This window comes from Malania oleifera, chromosome 10 (genome assembly GCF_029873635.1).
Source record: "Malania oleifera isolate guangnan ecotype guangnan chromosome 10, ASM2987363v1, whole genome shotgun sequence".
In the NCBI taxonomy this organism is placed as follows: domain Eukaryota; kingdom Viridiplantae; phylum Streptophyta; class Magnoliopsida; order Santalales; family Ximeniaceae; genus Malania; species Malania oleifera.
The window spans coordinates 11588134-11600458 of NC_080426.1; the positions used below are offsets into that span (position 1 = coordinate 11588134).

At 33.2% G+C, this 12325-nt stretch overlaps 2 protein-coding genes across 2 annotated transcripts in view; one reads left to right on the forward strand and one right to left on the reverse strand.

The window, feature by feature from the left end:
• Positions 1–4837: 4837 nt before the first annotated feature.
• Positions 4838–5718, forward strand: LOC131167060 (uncharacterized). The gene has a single exon (XM_058125827.1). The coding sequence runs from the start codon at positions 5091–5093 to the stop codon at positions 5661–5663; it is 573 nt and encodes a 190-aa protein (XP_057981810.1). The 5' UTR covers positions 4838–5090; the 3' UTR covers positions 5664–5718.
• A 580-nt stretch (positions 5719–6298) lies between these two features.
• LOC131167062 (SAC3 family protein A) overlaps positions 6299–12325 on the reverse strand; it is a 56608-nt gene continuing 50581 nt past the window's right edge. The window contains exons 12-14 of the mRNA XM_058125828.1: positions 7977–8110; positions 7635–7870; positions 6299–6780 (exon numbers count right to left, since the gene is read on the reverse strand). Of these exons, the coding sequence (XP_057981811.1) occupies positions 6679–6780; positions 7635–7870; positions 7977–8110 (472 nt within the window). The 3' untranslated portion in view covers positions 6299–6678. The remainder of the gene's footprint in view (positions 6781–7634; positions 7871–7976; positions 8111–12325) is intronic.

A 12325-nucleotide genomic window follows, 5' to 3' on the forward strand; every position in this document is an offset into this window, starting at 1 on the left:
TAATTAATGATAAGGGCATAGTTCTTACCTGATAACAATGATAATGATGATGAGAATAGACAAGTAACACGAAATTTGTCATTTAAAGGAAAAAAAAAAAAAAAAGGAAAAATTAAGTGTACATTGCAAGTACGGTGTTCACGCTTCTTGGCTTGTGAAAGATAATAGTTGAGTATAATAGAATACGAGGTACAAACGGTGTGTAGGTATAAGGTAGAAGATGGAAATTAATTACGAGGCATATCATAGATGCAATGTGGGGAGGAGAGAGGGATGGAGGGATGGGAGTGGTTGCTTTTGGTTTGACTGTTGAATATTGTTCATGTAATATTAATTGAGACATGAGTTTGGCGTTGTCCGTGTTGACACATACAAATCGTGCATGTAAAATTTTTGAGGAATAATTAATTTTCCAGTATGTATAAAGCCAGGGGACGCAGCAGAGAGGAGGGAGCACGAGAATGGAACTTTGTTGGCGTTTAGGCTTTACGGGATTTTGTTTTGGAGAAGGCAGCTTTTCAGCTTTGCGTACAGACGCACACGCATTCTCTCTGTCGTCAGCCCTTTCCTTTCTCATCATCAATCATCATCATCATTTTCCTGCTGCAGACTTTTCCTCTAATTTTAACTCTGCCCGATCTTCTTTCCATCTTTTTTCCTCCTCTCTTTCAACTTTATGCAATTATGCTCTTACTCTTTATTTAGAAAAAATATATATATATACTTAAATTTGTAAAATTTTAAATAAATTATATTATAAAATCATGTCAAATTTGATTTAAATTAGCCTAGATTTAAATTTAAAACTCAAAATTCATTCTTTCTGATATAATTTTTATCCTTTTATCAATCTAGTTCTCTCTCTCCATGTGAGGAGCTAGAAGTAGAAGAGTTGACAAAAATGTGAACAAAAAATGAAATAAAAAAAATTAGGTCTATTTCATTGTGGGAAATGTTTATCTTTCTCCTTTAACTTTTAAATAATTATAAAATACCATCTTACTTATGTGTTTTATTTTTTAACATTTGTGTAAAAAAGGTTAAAATAAAATCTTTTTATTATCTTTTAAATGTTGGAGAAGCGTTAAAAACAAGGCGATAATTCTATAGTTTAACACAAATTTGAAAATAAAAATAAAAAAGAATAGTTATAATCAATCTTTAGGGTTGATTATGATTGTCTATACAAGAATCAGAGTCAGCTTAATTGCCCCGTACAATGTGCCTACCATACCCAGCAAAATGTTCGCTCAGAATTCAACCAAGTACACTTCTGCCCCATTCAAATTGGGTTTGCATTTGTACACCTACCTTTTACCAGAAAGTAGCTAGTGGCAAGGAACAATTCATCAATATTGGATGCAGTGGACAGTCTGGGCTATACTAGCTAACCCCCCACCAAAAAAAAACCTGCAAAACTTTGACTTGCCATAGTTAACACAACTGGCAAGAGATCAAAATGAAGGGTCGATCTTTCATGACTTCCTATCGGGACCATAATTTGGACTTCATTCATATATTATTTATGTCATAAAATTGTGAGATGTAATTGGTCAAAGCAGATAATATAATACGTTATATGTAATAGTACATATGTTATACATGACTGCTACATACGTTATGTGTGATATCTAGTTTGCAAGTTGCCAAATAACCTTGTAGATGATCCCGTACTTCGGACACATAAATCCCTTGAAGTATTTTCACAAGATTTTATCTAAACTTAACAAGCTAAAGTGTGTTGGATTTATTCAATATTTTTCGTCAACAAAAATGTTTTCATTCGCGAAATGCAAATCTTAGATGCATCATTATACCATGCTAAACAAAATGATTCCAAATTTTCTTTGCAAGCTTGATTCGGGAAACGCTTTCAACAAATTAGTTGGGATTTTTTTTTAAAGTATTGTTGTTGTCGCCTCGCCTTTTTTTTTACCAATGATGAGTTAATTTCTGTAACATTCTCATGCAAAGTGAGTTATGTAGGAAATTTTTTGTTAAGTTTGGGTTACGGAGTAATCGTGCAAAGAGCAAATTGTTTCCTCTATAGCTTCATTGATAATGGACAAGAATCAGTTATTAATTTAAATTTTCAATTGAATATATTCATATAACATATCTAGGTCCTCCCCTTTAGGCCTTTCTTATAATTAAGTTGAGCATGAGATGATATTGTATTGCATTTTGAGAAACATTGGACTCCTTAGAAATTGACCCTTTATCCATTTGATAGATTAATCTTGATAAATAGTATTCCTTTTCTCAATGTCTTTTCCTTTAGTTGAGAGAATAAGAAAACTCAATAAACTTTTTTGTGACAATTTAATTTATTAATTAGCCGATGCCAAATATTTATTTCTTACAATAAGATAGAATATAGTTAATTGAGAATTAAATGAATAATTATTTCTTATATATTTTTAATTATTTCATTCAACATGTAATAAAAAAGTAATAGACATCTTGTTAGACGTCTCTCGGGAGTATATAGTCCAAGAGGGGGGTGAATGGACTCTTTTCGCGTGTGTAACGTTTTCTCTATAAAATGAAATTCGTGACAAGATTCAAACAATTAAATCACAACATACAATATATAAATCATACACAAGACAAATAAAATAAAGAGTAGGGAGAGAAAAGCTTAACATCAATAGTTAACGTGGTTCGGCACCATGCCTATGTTCACGCCTTAACACCAAGACAAGGATTCCACAATCCACTATCAATATTCCTTCACCGGCGGAGCAAGTCTTACAACTCGGGAACAAATCCCTACACTCAGAAACAAATCTCTACCCTCTCACAAAGAGTCTTCAGTTCACAAAGAATCTTCACCAACAACGGTTCACAAAGAACCTTTACACCAAAAAGATGATTGACAAAAAGAATGCTTCTTATTGAGCTAATGTCAAATACAATTCAAACCTCACACTAGTACACTACTCTCTCAAGGAATGATTCAAACAAGGTAAATGAATAAGAGAGATTGAGCACTTGTGAATGAAAAACAAAGATGCAGAGTGCTAAGTGCTTAGGTTTTGGATAAAATGATATTTTTCACCAATACGATCAATAATGCTCAAAACCATGTCTAAATAAGTCTAATAGTTTGTATTTATAGTCAAAACACCCTAACTAGTCATTATTGGACCGTTGGAACAGTTCCCAAACAAAACTAACCATTTTTGCCCATTAGGGTCATTCTACCCGTTGGACTCGTTGACTAGTACATGCATGCGACTCGTTGACTAGTGTTTTGCACTCGTCGAACGAGTTCCCTGAATTAGAAAAAGTCATCAACATGAAAGTTGTGAGATTTTTTCTTAACTTTTCAGGGACATCAAGATCGTTCCTTTTAGACTTTTCTAATTAAAGTTATGCCCCAAATACCGAAAAGTATTCAAAACTCAAGATTGCACTACGTTAGTTGACGATTGCTCTACTTATCCTTATCAAAAAGTCTTTTAATGACTTAAAACATTATTGGACAAAAGTATATGAAATATATTAAGTCTAATAACGTTTAATACTTGTCCAAGTAAGTTTTCCCTTAAATATAAGATATCTTGATTTATGAAAACACATTTGAAAGTTCGTTTCGATATCTTATATACTTAGTATATCCTTTATAAAAATATACTTGACTTTCTTGAGTTTTTAGAACATAAAATATGTTTTAACAAAGTTGGAACTAAGTATAAAAACGTTCTTAAAACTAGAATGTTAAAAACTTGTCCCTTTGAAAACATATTTTGAGTGTAGGATATTTTAATAAACTCTTTGATTTTAATTGTGAAAACTATTAAAGTTGAGTTTGTAACTTTAGGTGAAATCATATTTACTCATGCGTCCTAGTATGCATGCATTTACTTAACTCTTACTTAGAAATCATGTACGAAACAAAACTGCAAGAGTTACAAAATAGACTGCCTCAAACACTCCCCAAATACATATAAGACTACATTTAAGCTTCTTTTGGTTGTGCTTGGGTTCTTCTGAGTACGTGTTCATTTGATCTTCCTACTCGACGTCAATTCGATCCGATCTTTGCCTTTGATCCAAAATTTCATGAATGTGTCACTTGTACTTATAATAAACATGATTGAAAAACATTATGAACAATAAATAGATTAATATCATCAAAACACATTAAATCATGATAGTATAGCTACCAAGGCTAACACATCTCATGATGAAATTTAAAAATATTTTTTTCTTATCTATTCCTTATTATGAACTAATAAAATATTTTATATTATTATTCATTCAATAGTAACAACATAATTTCTTTTATAACTAATTGTAGTTAGCCTACTAAAATTAATTTATTCTTAAGAATAGATATTTCTCAAACCAAACATAACCTAAGTTTTTACTTTTTATAAGATCTCATTTGGATCAAGACTTTTGGTTGAGAAAAGGAAAATAAGAAGAAAATTCATTTTTCTTTATATTTTTTTTAATACCAAATACTACTAAAAATAAATATTTATTTTAATATGATTAGAAGTTGAGAAAAATCAAATGTAAATAGTATAAAATTAGATTTTTATTAATTAATTTAGCGTATTTTTTATTGTATATTTTACTTTCTTTAATAATTAAATATGAAAACATAAATTTCTTTATAATTTTCTTTTCATTTTTAAAAATTTTTCAAGATCTAAGCGAGCACTAAATGAAACTTTCGTTATAGAACGTGTTATTTTATTTTGATTATGAAGGAGTATGTATTTTTTCTAACACATTCTCAACTTGTACTACTTGATTTGAAAATGAGCGAGAAACTTAGATTCTGTTTCATTAAAAAAGATAATGTTTTTTATTCTAATTTTTGGAAAATTTAACCAACTTTTATTTTTATAATACTTATATAAAATGAATAGATATAAAAAAAAAAATGGAAGTAAATTGTAAACCACACAAATAATTTTTGAAAAAATAAATAAAATAAAAATAAAGATGTGACCGTGTGCGAGACAGGAGCAGTACAGAGAGAGAGAGACTGAAGGAGTGCCGCTGGCTTCTCTTATCCAGAGGAAACTGAGTAAAGACTCAAGTCTTCAATAGTGAAATTAACAAAAAGAGAAATGGCGATCCTTCCATCTCCGTCTCCACCACTGAAACTTCAGCTGATATCCCCATTCCCATCCCCATTCGCTTCCACCTCGCGCAGACCTCACGCGCTTCAGTCACCGCCCAGAGCCACCACCGAACCCTCTGGTCCGACGGACCAATCCGAACCTGAACCAAAGCCATCGGATCCAGACGCCTTCGAGGCCCGCCTCGACCAGGTCCGGTTCCGGTACCGGAGTGGGAAGGGCAAGAAAGCGGAGCGCCGAAAGAGCCGAAAATCCAGATCCAGCTCCGGCGCCAGCGTGTTCCTTCCGCCTGTGGCCCTAAAGGAGGCGGTGTCGAGGGGATTGAAGGTTGAGTTCGGATTCAGCCGGTATTCGGAGCGGCTGAACGGGCGAATAGCGATTCTGGGACTGACCGCTCTGGTGCTGGTGGAGGTGGCCACGGGGAAGGGCGTGATAAGCTTCCACACGCCGGCGGTTGTGTTGGTTCAGATATATTTTGTTGCAGCAGTTTCTGCTTTGTATGCGAAGTATGAGAAGGAGAGGATTAGTGTTTGGCCTCCATCTTCGCCATCAAAGGGATGATGACGAATTGATATTTCCAAAAAATAAAATACTATATAATTTTGTTGGAAGATAATTCAAGTTTTAAATTGTGGACCTGATTTTGTTGAATTAACGTCCTCGATTATAGTTTGATACTGCAAACATTATTTTTTATTTATGTTTTCTCATCGAGTACCCAGTGCAAGAATACGAAGGCAAAAGTTCACTTTATATTTATATCAAATTATTGATAGGTTACTGTGAAAGACATTGAAAATAGTGGGATTATTTTGCGTTAAAACGTTTATTTGAGAGAATATATTTGAAATTTTTAGTGGGCATTAGAGAGATTTGCATTTGAAAATGCTTTTTGGAAAGTCCATGAAATAGGAGTGCAGTAAGCTAGCAATTTCGGCAGAAGTGTACAAAGGAAGAATGGTTTGGTGCAATAGCGGAGATGCACATAGAGTCATCCATCAATCAAGAACCTTTGGTCCTTTTCCTGGCAACCAAACTAAATGGCCCTCAATTATACAAGCGAGAGACGACCCGTGTTTACAAATAAATTAGAAAAATTAACAGCAAAACACAAACCGAGTTAAACCCATATCAACAATCAGCACTGCAGGTGAAAGTAGAAAAATAACTGTGAAATGATTTTCTAAACGAATGCATTGAGCAATTAACAATACAAGTTAAATTTCCTTATTATTTTTCTTCATTTCTTGCAAGTATATTTACCATAACATCACCAGAAAACAATGAATTGAGGTTGCTCAGAACAGAGGACATCTAATCAAACACGACAGTTCAGGCATTTTTTTCACGGGAACTCTTCATTTCCCATTTCGCACATCCACAGATTATCCATCCCTTCACTAATATTACAGGCGGATCCCCACTGGCTAGACCATTTCTGAATTGACATTCAATCCAGTGATAGCATGATTTTCTTTTCTTGTACATAGGAGGAGCTGCGTTTGCGTGAATTTCCTCTATTTCCTCAATTTAAAAACCTAATACTTTCCCATACACTTGGATACAATCAACTAGACTAAGAGGATGTCCGAGTCAAAAAATCATTAACAGCAAGATTGGAATCTCCATGGGCCACTGCATCTTCTGATTCTGGCATGTAGAGACTAGAAGATGAAGCCTGCAAGTCCAAACATCACCAAATCAGCCATTTAATATTTTTCAAAACCCCAGGAAAACTCGACATGTATATATATATATATATAACTAAAGCTAAAACATCTGAGTGGCACAGGCGTGGCTCGTGTTAAACTAAATTGATTCTCCATGTTATATATGGAAGGTGATTCTTGGAATGTGATCGTTGATTCAAGACAACCCATCAAAGTAGAAACCCTCACTGCTGGCATAGAAAGCTGTGAAACATTTGCATGGAAAAAAACCCAAAAAAAAAAAAAAAGAAGCTATTTTACACTATCAAAATGCTTATGTAATATTTGGGAGTATAAATTTTGGCCATTGAATTAAAATTTATGTGAATTTGGAAGAAATTTAATATTACATTTTGCCAAAATTTACACAAATCCAAATTCAAGATCCAAAATTCATGCTCCCAAACACAGGGTTAGAGTCTTTAAATTTTTCCACACAGAGCTCTAACCCCAGGTAAAGAAGCGTTAGGCAGCTTAACACCAACATAAAACTTGTCAAGTACCTGATATGATCCTCTATCAGCCCATCACCTAGGATGTTGTCCTAAATCATATGAAATAACCAGGAAAAAAGAAAAGATTCATATAGCCCAAGTCCACCTAGAAACTTAAAAGACTCGCTATCTAAACAATCATATAAATAGCGTGATACGAACTTTTGCAACATCTCTTTCAATATCAATGCACAAGTAGAAAAGATATGTGCCTACAAATGACTGAAAAGCAAGACTAGGGATTTTCCTGTCTAAATGCAAAAACATTTTTGTCTCAATTTGATCCAGAACCCAATAGATGTGAGTTAATATCAGAAGATTTCACATACCTTCGTATCAAGCTGCGTCTCTCCAATGCTGTCTCCAACAAGGCATGCACCATGTGCCTTCAACCATTCCACACATTCCTCCAGTCCATCAGCATCCCTTACCTCGCTTCCTTCAACTGGGGACAAGACACTAATGAAGCCGAGGACCTTAGCAATGTATGAAACAGGAACCATGGGGCGGTATGAACGAGACATACATCTCACAGCTGCATAGCGCATCTTTTCAACATAAAGATCTGCCAAAAAATTTATGCATGAACTCTACATTCTTTTTGATATATTTGCATTTCATGATAAAACAGTTCGTGGAATTTGTAGATAATGAAAAAAATATAAACCCACCCATAAGACAGGTATTCAAGTTAGGAGCGGTCTTGTAAAGTCTGAAGAACATGACATAATTCCCTGAAGTGACAGCTGCTCGAACCGCAAGAGCATGTTTCACAGCTTCATCCTTTTTCGCTGTGTCTGACAATCTAATCACACAACAGAAAATGGTAAACAGATGACTGAGTTAGAATAAGCATGTGACAATCCCATTTTATTTGCAGTTTGCAAAGTCAAAGCAAGCACATGTGGGAAAAAATAAAAATAAAAAGAAAAAGAAAAAAAGAGGTTCAGTAAGAGCACTCTAGCAGTCCGGCTGCACTCAATTACTTTTTCAGAACTCATAAAGCATGACCCAACATCCCTTTTTTGGCTAGCAACCCTACAACAATATATGCAGCACCCAAGAATTTGCCTAGTAATTTGCCAGCCTGTTAGTGTCTCATCAGTCATCACTAGTGGCAAATCCATCAAGTGACTAGTGCTGAAAGGTCAACTACAATCTTCATCCCAGTATATTGGTGGAATTGCCAGGGCTCTACCCGAAAAAAATCCTGCCATAATCTCATGTTTCAGCTATGGTGCAACAATGTTAGCAGCATATTTTCCGCAATGTCACAAGTTGACCTTTCCTTTTCCGCACTCTTTTTAATCCCCTTGGGTTTTTTTTTTTTTTGGATAAGGAAACTTTATTGAAAAGGCATCAAGGGGATGCCAGCCCATGATACAATATGTAATATCTCAACTTCGCATCAAGATCAACCAATACCTTTATAAAATTGAGCAAAACCGGGTAAGATTCAAAACCAAGTCAACTCTCCAAAGTTTTAAATAAAAAACAACCATAACAAAAATCTCACCAACTCATCAATGTGGAACGAGGTTCTTTCATTAAATTGACCACAGAAACCCAGCAACATCATGAAACCAAAAGATTTTTCTTACATGTCTTATTAAGTAAATTCCCATACAGGTCTCTGGATTTCATCCAAGCTGACAAGGGTCACCTTCAACTTTCAAACAAACCTTGAAATGTTTAAAATACAAGTATGAAGATATTCAAGTGAATATTAGTCTCTGACATCAGAATATCTACATGACCACCCCCATATGTTTATCTTATTCATTGTCCTAGAAAATATGCCTATTATGCACTTGAGTTCCTAATCTTTTCACACACAGCCGATCCCAAGCCCGGGTAAAGGAGGAGGGTTGCGTTAGGTAGTTTGACAGCCAACGTAAAATTTTTCAGATTATTATGATATGAATCCTTACCCAATATTTGCTGGGGCATCCCCAACAAGCAATGTGTTGCTCTTTATACTACTCAAGTGTAGCGAAAAGTGGGTGAGAGTGGGCTAAGTCGTCACCCTGAAACGACGCGCCACGTCAGCATCGGGGCATGGTGTCAAATATGCGAGGGTTCCCACCTCATTTTGGATGTGGGTAGATAAAGAAGTTAATTCATGAGACTAGGATTAGATTAACTTGGAATATAGGGACACAAACAAGTAAAAGCATGGAAATTGTGGACAATGATTAGAAGAAAAATTAATATAATCTGCCAACAAGAAACTAAGTGGGGCTGGAGGAGAAGGCTAAAGAAATTGATAAATTAGGATTTAAACTTTGGTATATTGAGGAAAAAAAAAACAAAAGAATGGGGTAGGAATTATTATAGACATTATTGTAGACAAAAACTTAAAAAAAGTGTTGTTGATCTAAATAGTGTAGGGGATAGAATTATAAAAATCAAGATGGTCTTAGGCCAAGAGATAATAAATATCATTAGTGCTTACGCTCTCAAGTAGGCTTAGTATAAAATTTTAAGAGACAATTCTAGGAGGATATGGATAGTATTATACAAGGCATATCAGGGACTGAGAAAATATTCATACGAACAAATCTGAATGGATACGTTGGAATAGATAATAAAGGTTATGAGAGGATATAAGGAGGATATGAATATGGAGACAAAAATGAGCATAGGAAGATAATCTTAGACTTTGCTATGTCATATGATTTTATGACAATAAATACTTGCTTTAAGAAAAGATAACACTTAATAACTTTTAAAAAATGGACAAAAGAAAAGTCAAATAGATTTTTCTTAACTAAAAAGATGAATCATTTATCATGTAAGGATTGTAAACTTATCTCAGGCGAAAGCTTAACGACAAAACATAGATTTTTAGTATTAGATATATGTATTAAAAAATGGAAAAGAAACATGAAATAAACCAGTATACGGTGGTGGAACCTAAAGGGAGAAAACATAATAAAATTTAAAGGTAAAATGATCAAAGATGGTGATTGGACTATAGATGATGATATAGATACAAATACTCTTTGGAGTAGAATAGTTAGTCCTATTAAAAATATAGTAAAAGAGATTTTAAGTGAATCAAGAGGAAGATTATCGAATAACAAAGAAAGTTGGTGGTGAGATCAAGATGTCTAAAAAGTCATAAATAAAAAGAATTTGGTATAAAACATGGTAAAAATGCAGAAACATGAATAACTTTGAAAAGTATAAAGAGACGAGAAAAGATGTAAAAAAGATCGTTAGTGAAGCTAAACATAGATCATTTAATAAATTTATATGATAGATTAGATATAAAAGAAAGGGAAAGAGATATATTTAAACTTGTTAAGAGTTAAAGAAAGAAAGAGTAAAGACTTAGGTAATGTAAAATGTATAAGTGAGGATGATATTGTCTTGGTTAAGGAAAAAGACATAAAAGAAAGATGGCAAAGGTATTTTAGTAAACTATTTAATGAAAACCAAATATAAGGCTTAGACTTAGAATTGACATATGAGAAAAGAAAAACACTAAAAATATGAGATTTATTCATAAGATTAGAATTAAAAAAATTAAGTTTGCACTAAAAAATATGAAAAATGAAAAATCTATAGTACTAGATAAAATCCCAATTGAAGTTTAGAAATGCTAGGATGATAATGGAATTATATGGTTAACTAATTTATTTAACACAAATATAAAAATAAAGAAAATGTCAAATGAATGGTGAAAAGGCACTTTAATACATATACACAAAAATAAAGAAGATATTCAAAATTGTAATAATCATAGTGTAATTAAACTTATGAGCCATACCATGAAACTATGGAAAAGGGTAATTGAACAAAGATTAAGGCTAGAAATGAAGAATTCAAAAAATCAATTTGATTTTATGCTTGGGAGATCATCTACAAAAGCTATTTATCTTTTAAGAAGATTAATAGAAAAGTTTAGGGGAAAAAAAAAAGACTTGCATATGGTATTTATTAATTTAGAAAAAGCGTATGATAGGATACCTAGGGAAGTTCTATGGTGGGTTTTAGAAAAAAATGGTGTATATAATAGGTATATTAATATCATTAAGGATATGTACAATGGAGTAATGATTAGTGTAAGGACTATAGGTGGAGAGACTAGAGAATTTTCAATCACAATAAATGTACATCAAGGATATGTTTTCAATTCTTATCTTTTTTTCTTTAGTGATGGATCAACTGATTAAGAGTATCCAAAATGAGATTTCATGATGTATGTTGTTTGTAGATGATATTGTATTGATTAATGAAACTAGAGGTGGAGTAGAGTTAAAATTATGAAGAGAAATTTTAAAATTTAGAGGCTTTCGGATAAGTAGAAATAAAACAGAATATATGAAATGTAATTTTAATAATTAGAAGGAATATTGGAGACAAAGTTAAACTTGATGATGAAGAAATAAATAGCACTTATAGATTTCGATACCTTGCATCTATTATGCAAGCTAAAGAATAAATTGAAGAGAATGTAATGCATAGAGTTAAAGCAAGTTGGGTAAACTGGAGAAGTGTTTCAAGTGTGCTTTATGATCGTAGAATACCCTTAAAATTAAAAAGAAAATTTTATAGGACAACTATAAGACCAGCTATGCTATATGGATCAGAATGTTGGGCAACTAAGAAATAGCATATCCAAAAAGTAAAAGTTGAGATGAGAATGCTTAGATGGATGAATGACAAAACATTGAAAAATAAATTAAGAAATAAACATATTTGTGATAAGTTAGGGATAGCTCCTATAGAATATAAGATAAGGGAGAGATGACTCAGATGGTTTTGGTACTTGCAATGTAAGTCACATAATGCATAGTAAGGAAGAGTGAGTCAGTTACAACGAGGGGCTATAGAAATAGTAGGAGGTAAACTTAAAATAACTTGAAATGAGATAGAGAGTAATGATCTAATAGCCCTGAATTTGTCGAAAGAAATTTTCGATGATCACATAAATTGACCAAAAAGGATTCTTGTAGCCGACCTCACCTATTGGGACTTAAGTCTTAATTTTGTGGTTGTTGTTGTATCGTCC

Coding starts and splice junctions, on each gene's coding strand:
- LOC131167060 (XM_058125827.1), top strand. CDS start 5,091: ATGGCGATCCTTCCATCTCCGTCTCCACCACTGAAACTTCAGCTGATA.